Here is a 20,388-nt window from a genome sequence, read left to right as displayed (position 1 = left end):
TCTCTAAACTCTGAACTCTTTAAACTCCAAGTTCTCTTTAAAAAAAAAAAAAGGTAATATTTTTAAAAATCCCAACCAGAAAAGATTATGAAACAGAAACTTAGAAAACTTGAAAATTTGGAGTTTCTTATGTAATCGTAGACCTAAAATGCCGTTATCTGATCTATTGCTGAAAAAAGGAACCTTTGTTAATTTCTCAGTTTTATATGAACCATCTCAATCTTTTTTCTTTGTTTTCATTTTCACCTTGATTTTGAGATACTATTTTTTTTTAATTTTTTATTTTACATTGGAGAATATTTGATTAACAATGTTGTGTTAGTTTCAGGTGTACAGCAAAGTGATTCAGTTATACATATACATGTATCTTTTCTTTTTCAAGTTCTTTTCCCATTTAGGTTATTACAGAATATTGAGCAGAGTTCCCTGTGCTATACAGTGGGTCCTTGTTGGTTATCTATTTTAAATATTGCAATGTGTACATGTCAGTGGGATACCATTTTAAACAAGACATTTACTGGTCACTTAGTCTGTGCCAGGCACTATTCTGTGACTTTTTTCTATTAATTGGTTTAATCCTCACAACTCAATCTCTAAGGTTTATATGATTATGGCCATTTTAAAGGTGAGGACCCAGTGAGGCACCAAGAGGTTAAGAAACCTAGTGATCTGCCCAAGGTAACACAGCTGATAAGTGGTAGATAAAAGTAAATTGTTAGCTTGATATTTAGGAATAATTAGACGTAACTTGTCTATAATCATATTGCATTTTTTCTAATATTAGCTTATTTTTTGTTTGTTTTCCAGGATTTGTTGATGTACCTATTACAGCTGGTCCAAGCTCTCAAATATGAAAATTTTGATGACATAAAGAATGGATTAGAACCCACCAAGAAGGATAGTCAGGGTTCAGTGTCAGAGAGTGTGTCGAATTCTGGAATAAATTCTGCAGAAATAGATAGGTACGGATATACAGGGAGGAATTATTTTCAAATCTGATAGTTTTCCACCTTTTCAGATTGTCTTCTTTTATTTTTCCCCAGATGTACTGAACCCTAAATTGGAAGTTTTACCAGTGAATATGGCATGTGCACTCACAGAACACAAACCACTATATTACAGGGCAGTGTTTTGCAAGCTATACAGTCAGAATTCCTTAGTTAAAATCTTTATTCTGCCACTTACTAGCTGTGTAAACTTGTGTAAATTAAATATTCTCTGTGTGGCCCCAGTTTCTCATCTTAAAAACGGGGATATAGCAATAGTAACCTTTAAGGATTGTTGAAAGATTAAATGAGTTAATACATAAAGCATTTAGAAAAGTGTCTGACACATGGTGCTTTGTGTCAGATATTGCTATTCACGCAAAAAAAAAAAAAAAGATGCGGCAAGTTAGTGGACTCAAATATTTTATTGTAAAGTTGTATTTTTTACTGACTGTTTTTCACCTCTTCAGTAGTTAAAACAACCTGTTAGTTGAATTGAAAGTCAGCTATTAACAGTAATAACAATTAAGAACTCCCACCTCTGTAGCAGACACCAAGAGATGGTCCACATATATTAAACCTGTTATTAGTAGTCCTCTGAGGTAGGTATTCATATCCCTAATTTAGATATGAAGGACTTAAGGAGAAGTTAAGTAAATTGCCCAAAGTTTTTTATTTTGCAAATTAGGTAGAGTTGACTCCATAGCCCTTGTTCTTTCTGTTTTGCCATTTTGCTTTTCATAAAATCTTAAAATTTGAGATAAATAGGAACATTTGGGTGAGAAATCTGAGGCTAAGGTATAAAGTTGTTTTGTGAAGGTCATGAGATTTGTCAGTGACAGAGGAGGTCTAGAATTCAGATTATCTGAATTAGTACAATTATTTTGATTATCATGTGAGTTCAAGGTTATATTTCTGAATTTTTCGTAATGATAATGCTGTTTTTATCTTCTGTTTTTCATTTGCAGGAGAACTGAGAAACAGGAAAAAGACATTTTTTCTTACGTAGGCTGCTTTGTGTTTTTCTGTTTTTATGAGAAGAGACCCCTTACATTTTCTTCCACTGTACATTGGAGGCCTTCAGTCTCTAGTGATGCTTATTTAACTTTGTCTTACTTATGCCCCCTAGAACGTTTTATTGGAAGTCTATTTAAAATTTCATGATAGGTTGTAAACTATAACCCAGTATTTCCCAAATTATGGTCTGCTGGTCACTAATATGTATGTTTTCTAAAAAGGTTAAAAAAGGTAGGGGTTTGTCTTGTGGTCAAATATGTTTGGAAGATACTGGCTTAAAGTAAAATGTACTTTTTTAAAAAAACTATAGTATTTATCAGAAACTTTAATACATGCAAACTTGCACATACATCCCAAAGAGGCTATTACCCATATTCTCTGACTATGCAGCCTCTTTTTCCAGAACATAATGTGACTCTAGTCCTACACAGAACATACTTTAGGAAGTAGTGCTTTAACCAGACACAGTTGAGGTGAACTATGCTAAAAATGTGTATCTTCTCTTACAGAAAGAATATTTTACATATCAGTGATATCTCCTATTATTTTTTCAGCTCCCAAATTATAACCAGCCCTCTTCCTCCAGTGTCTTCCCCTCCTCCTGCATCTAAAACAAAAGAAAGTTCAGATGGTGAAAATCTGGAAGTGAGTACAAAGCTTTTCAGGTTTCCTATAGGAGAGATCCTACAAGATAAACGTTTAATGTTGGTCTTGAAAATATTGATTTTGATTAATAAACTAAATATTACAACTTTATTAAATAACCTGGTTTATGATGCATGTTTATAACTTTTCCTCCCAACAAAACGTGCCATCTTCAGTTCAAGGCATTTTATTGGTGCTTTGGACATATAAATGAATTCAAATGCAGTGTGAAAATAAACTGGGCTTAAATATTTTTTTAAGGAAACTCAGAATATTTATTGTTAACACATTTATAAACATTACTGTAATTGTTGGTGTTTGTGATTACATTGTAGAAATGTATGACTTTGATACTAGGGGAAATACACTAAACTGCTGTTTTTAGCTTATACAGAAAAATTAAGTTCTTTTAGCTAAGCAGAGTAATTTTTGAGGTACGACAGGTCTTTTTGGCTAGTGCTACTCTGAAAATTATATTTGGGAGTGCATTTGCAGAAGTTGATCTAGTATGTATTGTTGATTTTTCTCCCTAAGACTTCTAATTTGAGAAGAATCTTTCACATCCCTGATGTTGAAAATAAATAATACATACTTGATATTAGAAAGAAGATTGATTTTCTAAATGTATATATTATTGCTTTTAGTAAAATTTTAGGAGTTAATGTTGATAACTGAGTGACGTTTGTTTTCAGTATTAACTGTTAACCAGAGTTTGCTTGTCTGCCTACCTCTTGATGTATTCGAAAATACTGAAAAAAAGAATTTTAAATTACAGGATCATAGAATCCTTAGGGGAGCCCTTTGAGGAACCATTCACCTCCAGTTTCATTATTTTGCCCTTTCAGAACTAAGGGATTGATTCAGTAATCAGTTCATTCACACGTTTTTGTTTTCTTTGCTTTTTTTTTGTTTTTTTTTTTTTGCGGTACGCGGGCCTCTCACTGTTGTGGCCTCTCCCGTTGCGGAGCACCGGCTCCGGACGCGCAGGCTCAGCGGCCATGGCTCACGGGCCCAGCCACTCCGCGGCATGTGGGATCTTCCCAGACTGGGGCACGAACCTGTGTCCCCTGCATCGGCAGGTGGACTCTCAACCACTGCGCCACCAGGGAAGCCCGAAAAACTAACTCTTCATGGTTTGGATGATACCATACATCCCTTGTTTTCCTCTTCACCTCTCTGGCTGTTCCTTCTTGGTTTCCTTTGTCGGCACTTTCTCCGCTGCTTGACACTTTATTGTTCCTCAGGGTCCTCTTCTTTTCTCAATTTATCCTCTTGCACTAGGCTGTAGTGATAAACTCAAATTTATATTTTTAGCACATTTCTCTCATCTGAGTTTTAGATTCATATATTCCAAATATGATTTCTACTGTATATCTGACAGGCATTTCAAACTTGATGTTTCAAAATACATCTCTCTCCCCCACACACTCTTGCCTGTTTCTCACCTGGAATTTCCATCTATGATGTAACAAATCAACCCGTTTGCTAAATCCATAAATTTGGGAATTACTGTCAATTCTTTTTTTCTTCCTACTTCCTCTCCATCAGCAAGTTCTATTAATTATATTTCCAAAATATTTTAATGATCTGTTACTTCACTCTATCTCCACTCTCACCGTTTACTCTTCTAGACTACTGTAATAGCATCCTGACTGATCTCAGGTCTGTACTATTCAGAGCAAATAGAGTCATATTCAGAAAATGTAAATCAGATCATCTCACTCTCCTGCTTTAGATCTTTTGTTGAGTAGCGATTGCCTTGAAAATAAAATCCAGAATGGGGGTGGCTGCCGTGGCTCTGGCTGCCCTGGCGATGGGTGTCTGACCCTGATCGCAGGTGGCGGTGAGGTACCTTGTTTTTCTGACAAGAATTGACCATGTTGGAAGGAAAGGAAGCTATCTGTGCAGACTGCTGTCTGTGGAACCTTTGAAGACGATAAAATAGTGTTCGATTCTGTAGGGGGCGCCTCTGGATCAAGCTATGGTGGAAGATGTTCCAGAAAGACAAAAAGCGACAGAGCAGTAGCAGCTCCCAGAATACTGAAATCAGTACTAAGAGCAAGTCTGTAGATTCCAGCCTTGGAGGGCTTTCTTGATTCAGCACTGTGGCAAGCCTTGATATTGATTACACCCAGAGCTCAGTACAAAGCAACAGTCATTCAGATACCTGTGCAGAATTTCGAATAAAGTATGTTGGTGCCGTTGAGAAACTGAAACTCTCTGAGGGGAAAAGTCTTGAAGGGCGACTAAACCTGATAAATTATATAGATGTCACCCAGCAAGATGGAAAGTTGTCTTTTGTTCCTCTGGAGGAAGAATTTATTAGTTGTTTCTAAGTATGGTGTAAAAGTATCCACATCAGATCAGTATGATGTTTTGCATCGGCACACTCTATATTTTATCATCTGGATGATCTGTTATGATGATGGTCTGGGGGCAGGAAAAACCTTATTGGCTCTGAAGACCACAGATGCCAGCAACGAAGAATACAGCCTGTGGGTTTACCAGTGCAGCAGCCTGGAACAAGCACAGGCAATCTGCAAAGTTTTATCCACTGCGTTTGACTCTGTATTGTCATCTGAGAAACCTTGAATTGTGCAATAAGGGGAAGTAGACTTCATGTGCAAGTTCAGCTGTTTTCTCAATAGTTCTGTTTTCAGTCTGTGGTGTTGAACTATTATAGAAATATGAGCTATCCTTTGCTCTAGATTTTCTGAAGAAAATGCAGTGTATAAAATCGCAATCATTTGTTTTTCTGTTAAAATGTGTCTTATTTTTTTTTTAATAAACAAGGAACTTGCCTGGTGGTCCAGTGGTAAAGAATCCACCTTCCAGTGCAGGGGATGCGGGTTCCATTCCTGGTCAGGGAACTAAGATCCCACATGCCGCGGGGCAACTAAGCCTGGGCGCCACAACTACTGAGCTCACGCACCTCAACTAGAGAGACTGTGTGCTGCAAACTACAGAGCCCATGCACTCTGGAACCCACTCACCACAACTACAGAGCCCATGCACCCTGGAGCCTGCGTGCCACAGCTAGAGAAGAGAAAACCCGCATGCCACAACTAGAGAGAAGCCCGCACACTGCAGTGAAGAGCCCGTGCACCACAACGAAAGATCCCACATGCCTCAACGAAGATCCCACATGCCGCAGCTAAGACCCAATGCAGCCAAAAAAATAAAATAAAATAAATAAAATAAAATCCATACTCAGTAGTGTGACCTTAAAGGTCTTCACAATTTGGCTTTTACCTACCTTTTCAGCATCCTTTACTTTAGTGTTCACCATATTTCAGCTACATTGAGCCTTTTAAAAGTTCCTTGAACAGTTAGGTTCAGGGCCTTTGTACATATCGTCATTTTGGTCTTGCCTAAATATCACATCCTCATTGCTGCCTTCTGACCTCCCAATCTAAACTATTGCTGTGACTTCCTTTAATGCTTCTCTCCTCCACCAAATGTTAAGCTTCCAATAGGACAAGGAACTCTGCAAACCATGGCGTCCTTAGCCTCTCACATATCACCTGGTTTAGAATAAATACTGGATGGTGGGATGGAGGGATAGATGGATGCATGAAAATATGATCTGTGACATAGATATGTAGATGAAAACCGATAGGCAAATGTAGACTCTCTTATTTCCCCCTTGTTAATAGCAGATGGTAATATAATATGTATACATTTCTTTTAATTCTTTCAGCAAGATCTGTGTACCTTCTTGATATCAAGAGCCTGCAAAAACTCAACACTGGCTAATTATTTATACTGGTATGTGAAATAATTTTTTGTTTATTTTCTCATCACTGTTCAAGACTGTTTTTTCCCATACTGTAAACAAAAAGGCAGTTTAAAATAAAGTATGAGCAATCATCAAAAGCCTATGCAGTATTTATATCTAGCTGTATTTCTTTTTTTTTTTTTAACATCTTTATTGGGGTATAATTGCTTTACAACGGTGTGTTAGTTTCTGCTTTATAACAAAGTGAATCAGTTATACATATACATATGCTCCTGTATCTCTTCCCTCTTGCGTCTCCCTCCCTCCCACCCTCCCTATCCCACCCCTCCAGGCGGTCACAAAGCACCTAGCTGATATCCCTGTGCCATGCGGCTACCTAGCTATCTACCTTACGTTTGTTAGTGTATATATGTCCATGCCTCTCTCTCGCCCTGTCACACTAGCTGTATTTCTTTACAACTGTGCTAATGGAAATGCTTATTAGCACCACAGTTTCTCTTCCTTTCACTAACTTTCCAGGATCTAAGATAAAACTGGGTAAGATAATCGTTTTTTTCAGTTTGATGTCTGCTTGCCTTTTATGCTATTTAAGTAGTGTAAGTATGATACTTCACTGTCCTTCAGGATTATGTATTTTCACATTATTTACTAAAACACTGGAATCATGCAAGGACAGAAAATTAGAATTTGAAGTTACTTATACATGAGGAAACTGAGGCAGAGGCATGATGTAGCTGAACTTGGTAAAACCTGAACTAGGATTGGATCATTTATCTCACATTTTGCCATTTACAGAGTATTGTCAGTGACCTTTTCTCATTTGTTCTGTGAAGTTAAATAGGGCAAGTGTAAGTATCTATTTTACATGAGAGCAGGTTTCCTGAGTGAGTTACATGAAAGAAAGAGAGGAACTGAGGCATAGAAAAGCTAACTGATTTACTGAGACACAATTAATGTGAAGCATGGCTCCCTTTATCTGTCATAGAATTCTAAAGTGTAAAGAACAAGTACCTTAAGCCACAATGAGAAATATTTTGGTTCAATTAAAGAAAGCACTAGGATTAAACACTAGACAAGAGAGCCTTATCTAGTTTTATAGAGCAAACAAAGGGCAGAGCCAGTTGGGTAAGCTCTACCTGAAGCTTTCTGTACATTTGAGAGAACATTTTTTTAAACTTCCTGAGAGACTTGATACTTTTTTGTTGTTGTTGTTCTTGTTGTTTTTGCGGTGTGCGGGCCTCTCACTGTTGTGGCCTCTCCCGTTGAGGAGCACAGGCTCCGGACGCGCAGGCTCCGCGGCCATGGCTCATGGGCCCAGCTGCTCTGCAGCATGTGGGATCTTCCTGGACCGGGGCATGAACCCGTGTCCCCTGCATCGGCAGGCAGACTCTCAGCCACTGTGCCACCAGGGAAGCCCAAACTTGATACTTTTTTTAACTGTAGAAATGATCTCTGATCTAATCTTACTGCTCAGTTTACTGCGGTTAACTTAAACAGTACAAATTAATAGCTGTTCATTCTGAAAGGTAATTGTTTTTGAAGAATAGTGAGGTGTTTTGCTTTCCGTGTTTTAGACTGAGTTGGAGAACTGTCCTGTAGGTCAAATCATTAACTTCATTTTCCCACTCTCCAAACATAATCTTATCTGGATACTGCTCTTGTAGCCAATAAGTAGATAAATAAATCAAGGCTCTTTAATAAACGTGGGTGTTCATTACTTACATAACAAATATTTCTTTAGTTTCAGCCTTCACGGTTCTCTTCTCATTGAAGAAAAACCACTTTCAACAGTCTTAACTAAATCACTCATTTTTTCCCCTTTCAACAATCTTAACTAAATCACTCATTTTCCCCCCCTTTGGGACCTGTAATTTTATTTTTCCTGTTGGCCTTAGTAGTGGAAGGAAAAATAGTTCCTTGCTTTTACTTTAGAATTTAATATAATATTCATAAACCACGTTTCCCTCACCGTAACTTTCAGTGTGTCCTTGAAAATACTTCCACAAAATGTTTTGGCTAGTTGTTAATCACCATTTTTACTTTGAAAATTTTGCTTAGAAATCATTGTATTACCAGATAGGTACTATTTCCTTTTAATGTAACCTCTTGCTTCCTAATGTTCTCCATATTCTAATCTGAATTCTTAAGTGTATGTCTATTCACTGGTGTTATGGAAAAATATTTCCTCATAAAAATCTGGGTAAATAATTCAATGGAAATTAAAAAAAAATGTGTGGGGCACAGTGCCAAGGTTTGAGTAAGTACTTTTAAGCTTCTTAGGTATTTAAAATTAAGGTTTTATATATTTTAAAAATCATTTACTAAGAATTCCTTTATAGATATTTTTATTTCCTTGTGATATTCATGGAAAGTTTACTGTGGCTCAGAATTTATAGTCTAGAGTAGTCACTATTATAAGAGCTATATGTATGTATACTGATTATGTGGTGTTTAAAATTATGTATTCTTTGGATTTGAGTATAGACCAGATTTCATTGTAAAATTTGAAATTAGTTGCGATAGCATCTTTGATATCTTATTTCAAGTAGGAAGAGTTTTCAAACCATTCTGAAAGCAGCTGAACAGTAGAAAACCTATTAGATGAGCAGTTTCCAACGAGGCAACAGTTTCTGTTCAGAAAGAGCACTTTGTTTTCTCCATAGATAATAAACAAAGTACAGCCCTAGCTCCCAGTCTTATAAGCATTCCATCAAACTTAGATTTGATTTGTGTTTTCCCACTATGTCTCTGATTCACTGATGCAATAGCATGTGCTATGTCTATTCATTCTCTGAGGAGTAATTGTTTTTCCCATATTTATAATCTGCATATTTCATATTCAGAAACACTCATGGGGAAGAAAAAGCTATTGATGTGGACTTCTGACTTTGGTACACACCACTTTTGTGATTGTAGGGTGAAAATATGGGAAATAATTTCAAATAATTGACTTAAAATAATCATTCTATTCCTTTGAACCTGGACAGAATAGTATAAAAATATTAATCACATTTAACAATTTATATGCCTCTCAGTCTAAGCTTACTCTGTTATAACAGATGTATTAAAATATAAATTTTACTTGATTGTGCTATTTCCTTTTGAACATTTTGAATTTCCTTGTTCATTTGTTCCCTTTCCATTGATTTAAACAGGATTCCTGCTATAGTTGAATCCTTAGAGGCCTACAGTAGTACAGACAATCCTTTTAAAATGAATAGTGTCAACATTTTAAACCTCAGAGGGGAGTTATAGTCTCCAGTCTGTAAAGTGTTGGGCATCAGGATCTATAAATTGTTGCAGTTTTTTTTATTTTTATAGCTATTCCAGTATGTTGAAATTGAAAGTAAACTTTGGCTGCCTTGACATGTTTTTCTGTAACTTTTAAGACCTTTCAAGGTAATAAAGGTTATTTACCTCACAAAATGAAATTGCCAGGAAACAGGTAGCCCACTGATGTCATCATATGATGGGTACCCAGGCAATTTTGTCTGCATTTCTACTTGAAGATGACAGGTTTCAAGGAAGCACCTGAGAGTGCTTTGTAGAGTCTCCTTACTGCTGAGAACAGAGAATTCAGAAGTGACTCAAATCTAGGTCTTCTAGTCTTGATCTAAATTTGTCCTTCATTTTGGAGATGACACTGTCATTTTTATTTTAGATGGACTTTTCCTTTGCATAAGAACTTTGGCTTGAATGATTTTGAGAGGTGTTTGATATGTGACCTTTATCACGTAGCTGCAGCCATTGTGTTTACTTGGCAGTCAATGGGACCTGAACAAAGCAGTGGAGCCGTATATTGTGGTCATCTGTATTACTCCTTTAGAAAGGAGTTGCCGTGTAAACACAGGAAAACACAATGAATATACTAAGGTGATGGGAATAGTCAAGGACTTTAAAGGGTTAGAGAGTATGGACTGGGTTTGAACCTGTATTGACAGTTTCAAGATTGAAAAATGCTTTCTTGAATTTTTGGTTTAGAACTCTCATTCTATAAGGTAGATATAGTATCAGGGTTTAGTTCCTCATACCACTTTACAGAAAATTCTATTGTTAGGTTATACAACTCTGAGGACTTCCAGATCACCTGGGAAGTCAGTGGGAGAAGGCTCTTAACTTTTATCAACCTTTAAAACATTTCTTTGTGTAAGACTATATTGTGTATGTCAAGGGCTACTAAAGATTTTTAAGATACGGAATCTGGCATCGGTTTCTTTATAATCTCTGAAAGGAGCTAGGAGTAAATGTGTGAAACAGTGACGAGCAAGGTAACATTATCAGCACAAGTTGTATGAGAGGCTGTGCCTGTTTTAGGAAGGCAGAGGAGAAAGAAATTGTTAGGGTTTGCAGAAACTTCCTGGAAGAGACGGAGTGTCACCTGTATTTGAAGGGTGGGTAGAATAAGGAAAGGTGGAGGTGGGAAGGTGTTTCTAGACAGTACCGAAATATGAGCAAAAACACAAAGTGGGGGTGGTGGGGAGTCGAGCTGATTGGAGTGTGAATGCATGAATTGGAGATGGTGGAAGTTTGAACCAGAAGCTTATGGCCACAGAAACTGTTTTAAAATAGTAGAAAAGCGGGAACCATTGATGTTTTTGTTAATATAGGTGGGACATGATGAAGGTAGTTTAAAGAAGAAAAATTTGGATGATTGTATTGATCAATAAGGGGTTTGTTTTTAGAGTTAGAGAAGCTAGGTGAGAGGTATCTGCTGGTTGATTCCAGACAGGGCTTGCTAGTGGTACAGTACAACTACAAGAAGCATTTTTTAGGAAAAAATCAACAGGGCCTAGTGACTAATTGGATATAGGTGTTTGAAGTGAGGGAATGTAACCTAAGTTTGGCTCTAGATGCACAGACCACAAATAAAACACAAAGTGCCGGTTATAGTTTTAGGTAGAACCTGTGTTCTCTGGTTTGGTTACAACCTCACGTGATTCAAACTGTAGCCTAAATGCCTGAAATATTGATAATGCCTTCAATTGAGATAGAAAAATAACTCATTTAGTGTGATAACTTCAGTTTTACACATCTTCAGTTAAAAATGACAAGCAGTGTCTTGAAAAGGGGATCTGCTGCTTGAAAATTAGGGTAGTTGAATATAAAAGCAGATCACCTAATGACATGCAAAGTTAGGCCTTAGATGTGGGAAAAGGGATATATATTAATATTTGAGAATTATCAACATTGAGATACTTGTTAAATCCATGAAATTGTAAGCTCTCTGCTCTTATGAAGTTTACCTTCTAGATGGTTAACTATTTTCTTTCCAGAAATAGTATAAAGGGAAATAGTAAGCCCTGTGATTTGAGATTTGTGAAATACTATCAGTTAAGGAAGTTGAAAAGTTTCATGTGGTTTTTAAAGGTCAAACTGTGAGAGTAAGCTTAGTAGAAAGAATTCTAGCCGAGGACCCCAGAGTCCAGGGTTCTGATTTCAGCTCTTCAGTCAACCAATTGTGCCACCGTGGGCAAGATACAGCCACCTCTAAGTTTCGCTATTGATAAAATAAGCAAGTTTGAAACTGCACATCATTATCCACTGAAATCAGTTTTAAGGCTCACAGTCTAGCATTTGTTATTTAAAGAAAAGTGAAATAGAACAGAGTAACAAATATTAACATATTGTTCATAGAATATTGCTTTGTGAAATTTTTTTCAGTTTTATGCATCTGTGTGCACACATGGGCTGTGTGTAACGAGTTGTGATCTAAAATGTATTTGTTAGTATGGCTTGTTCCAATCAGAACAGTTGGAAACACTGGATTAGACAACCTCTAAAATCTAATCCAGGTCATTGTTTATATGATTATATGAATTGTATAAGCAGTTTAGGTTTAAGACTATATTTATATTTAAAATTTTTTAACTCTCTAAAACCACAATTTTATGATGGAAAAATTGAAGATTATATATGGAATTTTGAGAAATGGGGAAATTGGATATGAAAGGAAAAATTAAGATTTTAATTTATCTTTCAGAGGTATGTTAATGAAAAAAGCTTCAGTGTTGTTGTTGTTGTTTTTCCCCAGAATAAGAGAGCCTTATGTAATACCAAAAGTATTACATATATTTTGAAAATATTTTTGTTCATGAGTTACTTGGTAGATTTGTGAGCTTATATAATTTCTGAAGATGTTAATGCTCTGTGTACCTCATAAAGCATTAGGAGAAAATGCTCATTTTGATGCCAAATTTTTTAGAAAGTCTAGGATATTGTACACATTAAGGCATTCTGTTATTAATTTACCTTTATAGAAGGTTATATATGTTGTTCCTGAATTTTCAGCTTTAAAAAGAGTGATAATAAAATGTGTTTCATTACTCCCATTAATTATTTTTGCAAATGTGAATTGATCTGTTTTAATGGAAAGGCATAAGTGTTTACAAAATGATTCTGAGTTTCATTTCACATTTACATGAATGACTTAACATTTTTAAGGTATGTGATAGTGGAATGTGAAGATCAAGATACTCAGCAGAGAGATCCAAAGACCCATGAGATGTACTTGAATGTAATGAGACGCTTCAGCCAAGCATTGTTGAAGGTAACCATTTAATGTAGGGGTTGGCAGACATGGTGCATGGGACATATCCGGCCTATTGCCTGTTTTGGTATGCCCTATGAGCTAAGGATTTTTATTTTTAAATAGTTGTAAAAAATCACAAGAGGAATAATACTTTGTGACACATGAAAATTATGTGAAATTCACATTTCAGTGTTCATAAGTAAAATTTTATTGGGACATAGTCATGCTCATTTGTTTTCATATTGTTTGTGGTCACTTTTGTACTCCAATGGGAGATAAATATCTGGTATGGAATCTCTATAGTCAACAAGACCTAAAGTAGTTAATCCTTGGCCCTTTATAGTAAGTTTGTTGACTCCTGATTTAGTAAAATAAACCTATACCTGGAACAAAAAACCCCCAAAGCTTTGCTTTTTTATTTCACTCTCTGTTTTCTGTTTTTATTTTTAAGACTAGGTTTATTTATATAAATCTGGTAATGATCATATTACAGATACTTTCTATATAACTTATATTTTTGCTTTTATAGTTTCTAGAGGTATGTAAGCCATTTTTCGCCCGGTATTCTTGTGATTGTTAAGGCAGTGTCACAGTTCAGCCAGCAGAAGGTGCACAGGCAATGAAAAGAAAACTGTCACGACATTAACTGTGATTTGCTGTAGAAATGTAATATTTTACTTCAGAACATCTTTATCTGCTGTTTCATGTTTCATTTAAATTTTCTTAAAAACTTAAGTCACATCTTATTGAACTCTTTGAGTCTAAACTTTTGTACAGTTCTCAGAGGCCAGAGATTCTCTATATCTAACTGACTAGCAGATAAGCAGTTGGTCCTCTCATAATCTCTGTCACTTATAACCTTTGTCATCCTGTGAGGAAATTTCACTTTCTTTGAGCATAAATTTCCATCTTCGAATAAGGATGACAATTTCCAAGCTGCCTTTATCAATGTAATTGGAGAGATTAAATGAGAAAATGTTATTTTATAATATTTTATGAACTGAGAATTACTACATGAGACTTTATAGCATTTAGTTTTTATGACTTCTGTTTTACTAAGCAAGCATATCATATTACTCTTTGAGAACTTTTTTTTTTTAAGTATATATTTATTTCCTTGAGGATAGTATTGTTTCTACTGTATGCCCAGCACATTTTTGAAGAAATTATAGGCTTCCAGATATTTATTGAACTGGTGAGTGAATACATTTTGGGTGAATGAATTCTGTCTTGTCACATGGTTGCGTGTGGGAAAAAAAGTACAATTTTTGATAGACCAGTATTCGCTGAAGATTCAGTTAATTTTCAATTGTGGAAGAGTTGGCGGTGTTTAAGATAACAGATTTATCATTATCTCTGAATAAAGATAATTTTTTTCAATACTACTTTGTGGTGAAGTTTGTGGCTATTAAAAGAATAAAGATCACCCATGCTATTGAAGAAACCCTAATCATTATGCTACATAGAATTAATTTTTCTTTCCTTTGAATCCCTTCAGGGTGATAAGTCTGTCAGAGTTATGCGTTCTTTGTTGGCTGCACAGCAGACCTTTGTAGATCGGCTGGTGCACCTAATGAAGGCAGTTCAGCGTGAAAGTGGAAATCGTAAGAAAAAGGTAAACCTTTGGGCTTTGCTTTCTGTTTATGACTAATAATGTCTTGGTATCATAAAATACTGAGTTTTGGTACTGTCTCTTTGGTTGATATATTTTATGGAATTCTTATCATGCAATTACGGCCATACCTCAGAGATATTGCAGGTTCTGTTCCAGACCACTGCAGTACAGCAAATATCACCATAAAGTGAGTCACATGAATTTTTTGGTTTCCCAGTGCATATAAAAGTTAGATCTACACTATACTGTATAGTATAGACTATACTGTAGTCTGTTAAGTGTGCAATGGCATTATGCCTAAAGAAAGCAATGTATATACCTTAATTAAAAATATTGCTAAAAAACGCTAGCCATCATCTGAGCCTTCAGATAATCATACTCTTTTTGCTGATGGAAGGCCTTGCCTCGATGATGTGGCTGCTAACTGATCAGGGTGGTGGTTGCTGAAGGTTGGAGTGGCTGGGGCAATTTTGTAGAATAAGACAACAATGAAGATAATTAATCTTTGCCACGTCAGTTGACTCTTCCTTTCACTAACAATTTGTTTTCACTGTAGCATGCAGTGCTCATTGGCAGCATTTTTACCCATAGTAGAACTTCTTTCAAAATTGGAGTTAGTTCTCTCAAACCCTGCCACTGCTTTATCAACAGACTTTATGGAATATTCTAAATCCTCTGTTTGTCATTTCACCAATATTCATAGCATCTTCACCAGAAGTAGATTCCATCTCAATAAACTACTTTCCTTTGCTCATCCCTAAGAAGCAGCCTCTCATCTGTTAGTTTCATCACGAGTTTGCAGCAATTCAGTCACAGTTTCAGGCTCCCCTTCTAAGTCTAGCAAATCTTGCTAGTTACTTCTTCCACAGAAGTCTTGAACCTCCCAAAGTCATCCTAAGAGTTGGAATCAACTTCTTCCAAACTCCTGTTAATGTTGATATTTTGACCTCTTTCTATGAATCACAGTTATTCTTGATGGCATCTAGAATGGTGAATTCTTTCCAGAACTTTGCCCATATCCATCAGAGGAATCACTAACACTCACAGCCTTATGATAGTATTTTTTAAGTACTGAGACTGGAAAGTCAAAATCAGACTTTGATCCATGGGCTGCAGAATGGATATTATGTTAGCAGGTATAAAAAACATTAACTCACTGTACATCTTCACCAGAACTCTTGAGTGACCAGGTGCATTGTCAATGAGCAGTCATATTTTGAAAGGAATCTTTTTTTTTCTGACCAGTAATCTCAACAGTGGGCTTAAAATATTCAGTAAACCATATTGTAAACAGATGTGATGTCATCCAGGCTTTGTTCTTTATTTATAGAGCAGGCAGTAGATTTAGCATAATTCTTAAGAGCCTTAGGATTTTTGGAATGGTAAATAAGCGTTGGCTTAAACTTCAAGTTGCCAACTGCATTAGCCCCTGACCAGAGAGTCAGCCTGTCCTTTGAAGCCTTGAAGCAAGGCATTGACTTCTCCTCTCTAGCTGTGAAAGTCCTAGATGGCATCTTCTTCGAATATAAGGCTGTGTCATCTACCGCTTTTGTTAATTATCTTAGCTAGATCTTCTGGATAACTTGCTGCAGCTTCTACGTCAGCACTTGCTGCTTCACCTTGCACTTTGATGCTGTAGAGATGGCTTCTTTCCTTAAACCTCATGAACCAAGCTCTGCTAGCTTCAAACTTTTCTTCTGCAGCTTTCTCACCTCTTTCAGCATTCATAGAATTGAAGAGAGTTAGGACTTGCTCTGGGTTAGGCTTTGGCTTAAGGGAATGTTGTGGCCGGTTTGATCTTCTATCCAAACCACTAAAACTGTCTCCGGATCAGCAATAAGGCTGTTTTGCTTTCTTATCATCCATGTGTTCATAGTAGTTTAATTTCCTTCAAGAATTTTTCCTTTGCATTCACAATTTGGCTGTTTGGCATAAGAGGCCTAGCTTTTGGCCTGTCTAGGCTTTCAACATGCCTTCCTCACTAGCTTAATTATTTCTAGCTTTTGATTTAAAGTGAGAGATTTGTGACTCTTCCTTTCACTTAAACACATAAAAACCATTGTAGGGTTGTAAATTGTCCTAATTTCAACATTGTGTCTCAGGGAATAGGGGAAGAAGAGAGAGGGAGAACAGCTGGTCAATGGGGCAGTCAAAACGCACGTAACGTTTTATCGATTAGGTTCTCCGTTTTATAGGGGCTTGGTTCATGATGCCCCAAATCAATTACAATAGTAACATCAAAGATCACTGATCACAGATCATGATAACAAGTATAATAATAGTGAGAAAGTTTGAAATATTGTGAAAATTACCAAAATGTGACATAGAGACACAAGGTGAGCAAGTGCTGTTGGAAAATTGGCACCGATAGTCTTGCTTGACACAGGGTTGCCATAGACCTTCAATTTGTAAACAATGCAATCAATATCTGCATAGTGCACTAAAGTGAAGTGCAATTAAATGAGGCCTGTTATAGTAATAGGAGTGGTTAGAAGTACAGATTATGTATGGGACTCTATTTTATGAGTTTATATACATTGATTTTTATCCACACAACAACCCTATAAGTTAGGTACTATTATTATCCCAATTGTAAGGAAAAGTAGGTAGTAGGAGGTTAAGTAATTTGCCAGATGTCCTCAGTTAGTAAGTGTTGAAATTAGGATTTGTACCCAGACATTCTGAGTCCATATTTTTATCTACAGTGCTTTTCTGGCTCTCATTTTAGAATCTTAGTATCTTAGAATACAATTTATTTGACATGGAAAGAACCTCTAGAGATTATTTAGACTAGAATTTTTCTGAGAAAAAGAAGGTCCAGAGTAACTCACCCAAGGTTGCAGAACTAGTGATAGTGACTGGCAATGTGTTCTCATGGCCAGTACATTGATTTTGCTCTCAACGGGGTGAGGTTTCTACTTGATGATAATAGATGAGCATCTGTTCTTCAGATGTTATTTTTCCTGATCTTTTGCCCAAATGATATGAAGGATTCATCTGATATCTTCTCTTTACCTAATCCCATAAATGGAAAATCTTTCTTGGTGACATTTGTAAAACACCACAACACATTTTACTGTCCTTCAGAATTGTGAGAGGAAGGCGGAGAGACTAAAAGGTGAAAAATTGAGTCAGGAATTTAAAGGCAGGGGATCAGGTCTGGCAGAGATGCGTGCAGGGAATAATGTTAACGAGGTTAGGGAGGAGAAAATAGGCTGCAGAGAAACACATGTTTATTGAGTCGGCGTTTTCTTTGTTTTTGAGAAGAATCACAAATCCTGGTTAAATAACTAAATTCCTACTGCTGTTCCTCCTGGAGCCCTTCTCTCCAGAGGTGCCCTGGTGAGGAGCAGTGTGACCCCAGTGCCCACCATCAGAAAGAATGCCTGTTCTTTTGACTGTCAGTTTGGGGCATGTATTTAAACCGCAGTTTGTTCTTATGTGACATACTCTTTTGTTCACCACCCATGAGCCTCTGGATACACCTCAGTTTTCGCTGTTCTGGAAGTTGACTCCCTACTGGAGACAGCACTTATAGTCCCCCCAAATAAATGTTGTTTTTGCCACATATTGCAAAACACATATTGTTTTTTCCTATATTTTAAGTCAGACAGTCCTAAATATAGTATCAACATTGGCTAAAAATCTTTTCAGACAGTTTTTCATGATGTGATAAAAGACAAACATAGTTTTATTTACTTAGTTTTACTAGAAACAAGCCCTCGAGTTTTAGCGAAATGCCAAGATGACTCTCTACCACCATTATTTGTGTTATTACTAGGAATAATGAAATGACTACAGCTAATAATTTGCAATCATATGTAATAGTACTTTTCCATCCCTCATAACGAAGTTGGGAGAGAGTTGCCTTGGTGAGTGCAACGGCGTTAAATGTGTGGCCAGGGGATCCATGAGTTAGGTGTCAGATGGTAAAACAAATAATAATATTGTTGCCACCTTCTTTCCTTTGCTGATCTCATTTAAGGAAAAATTCTCTTGATTGAGGTCTTTGAATGTAGATATTTGAGTTCCAATAAAAATGCATTGATGCCACACTTTTAAAAAACAATTAAAGCTTTCATTTTGAATGTTCAGTAGTCTCTTTTCACTTTGTGTTTCTTTATGTTATAATATTTATTCTATAAAAATGTATCACATGCCTACTGTGTGCCAGGCACTTTTCTAGGTTCTGAGGATACAGAGGTGAATATAAAAATCCCTGCCTTTAGAATGTAAGGACCTTACATTCCTGTTGGAGGAGAAAGTTAACAAAATAAGTAAAATATATTTTATGCTAGATAGCGTCATGTGCTTTGGAGAAAAAGCTGGAAAGGGGAATAGGAAGTGCTGGGTTCGAGTATTAAGGCAGCTTTTCACTTCTCAATGGAATAGTCAGGAAGGCCTCACTGAGAGTTGACATTTGGACAGAAACCTGAAGCAAGTAGGGGAGCAAGCCACTGAATAACTAGAGAAGACTATTCCAGCCAGAGGAGCTGCAAGCACAAAGGCCCTGATATGGGAGCATGTGTGACATGTTTGAGAAATAGGAAGAAGCCCAGTGTATTAGGTCAAGTTTTCTCCCTTTAAGAACAAGCTCACCTGTTTAAAGAATGCAATACTCTCACAGCTTTCAAAGGAAATAGATTGTTATTTTGAAATTGAATAGATGGGCTTGGTCTAAACACTATAGATGCTGCTAAATGACAAAGCTGTTTCATCATGGCTTGAATTTCTCAATTTCTGAAATCTTGGCTCAATGCAGCGTGCATGTGAGCTAAAGGAAATAAATAAATGGTGATATCTTGGGAAAAGTTCGATCAGACAGAGTCAATGAACAGTAAAAGGTAAGGTCCAAATTCCTCCAAGTAAATTGAGTTTACTTTCTAAACCCAATACATGCAATGGAACAGCTAATGAAATTCTTGCTTAATATTTGGTCATGAGAAATTAAGCTTCAAATGAAATTAGTTTCTCCTTGTGACTTCACAGATCCTTTGAAAATAGAAATTGCATCTTTAAGTCCAGCTTGAGTATATCCCTGATTATCAGTTGCAGCAAGAGAAACATATTCCCTAACCTTATGAAAGTCCAACTTTTCATAGGTCAAGGGATTGCTCCTTTTAAAGCATGCTGCTGCTTTTGTCAGGTGGATTATAAGTGCTTGTCTCTCACACATACTCTCTCCTTTATGTTGTATTACTTCGCATAAACTTTTATGGTGCTTTGCAAATATTTTAAAGTTAATAGAATCAGTCTTTATGTCTTTACCATATGCTTTAAAAACCCCTTTTCCATTTTAACCTAATTAGTACTTTCTAACTTGTTCTCCTAGAATGAGAGACTACAGGCATTGCTTGGAGACAACGAAAAGATGAACTTGTCCGATGTGGAACTTATCCCATTGCCTTTAGAACCCCAGGTGAAAATTAGAGGAATAATCCCAGAAACAGCTACATTATTTAAGGTAATTGTGGTGGATCTTTAGACACTACCTTTGAAAAAAGATACCTTTTATTTATCAGTGTGTTTTAAGATCTTTTTGTATTATCAGTAGACATTTTTATGTGAAATGTATAAAATATTTTTATATCTGGATTTTTTAATCTTTAATTTTTGAACTATTTATTAATCACCTGATTTTTCTCATGTAAGCTTTTTTTTAAAAAAAATTAAAAGTTAAATCGCAAACTTAGACATTATAAGTTCCCGTGGTTAGATATGAGTTCTAGTTAACCTATGACTTAAATTTTTTCTTGTATTTTCAAGTGTAGTAATTCTCTTTAGTCCTTAATAGCATGCCAGACTTTCTTTTGGCTGGCCACCACCTGGATAGTTAGAAAGAACTGGTAGCAGCTGC

General features: G+C 36.3%; 1 protein-coding gene and 1 pseudogene across 8 annotated transcripts in view; both read left to right on the top strand.

Annotated features, from left to right (window-relative positions):
* The window catches only part of PIK3C3 (phosphatidylinositol 3-kinase catalytic subunit type 3), a 155,094-nt gene that overhangs the window by 77,750 nt on the left and 56,956 nt on the right, over positions 1-20,388 (top strand). For all 8 annotated transcript variants that reach the window (XM_033412469.2, XM_033412470.2, XM_004283538.3 and 5 more), the window contains 6 exons: positions 808-962; positions 2,558-2,648; positions 6,349-6,416; positions 12,829-12,934; positions 14,415-14,531; positions 19,864-19,995. In XM_033412469.2, coding sequence (XP_033268360.1) covers positions 808-962; positions 2,558-2,648; positions 6,349-6,416; positions 12,829-12,934; positions 14,415-14,531; positions 19,864-19,995 — 669 coding nt within the window. The remainder of the gene's footprint in view (positions 1-807; positions 963-2,557; positions 2,649-6,348; positions 6,417-12,828; positions 12,935-14,414; positions 14,532-19,863; positions 19,996-20,388) is intronic.
* LOC101273498 (integrin beta-1-binding protein 1-like) lies at positions 2,659-5,435 on the top strand (annotated as a pseudogene).

This window comes from Orcinus orca, chromosome 15, assembly GCF_937001465.1.
Source record: "Orcinus orca chromosome 15, mOrcOrc1.1, whole genome shotgun sequence".
Classification (NCBI taxonomy): Eukaryota; Metazoa; Chordata; class Mammalia; order Artiodactyla; family Delphinidae; genus Orcinus; species Orcinus orca.
This window is presented reverse-complemented; position numbering and strand designations above follow the sequence as displayed.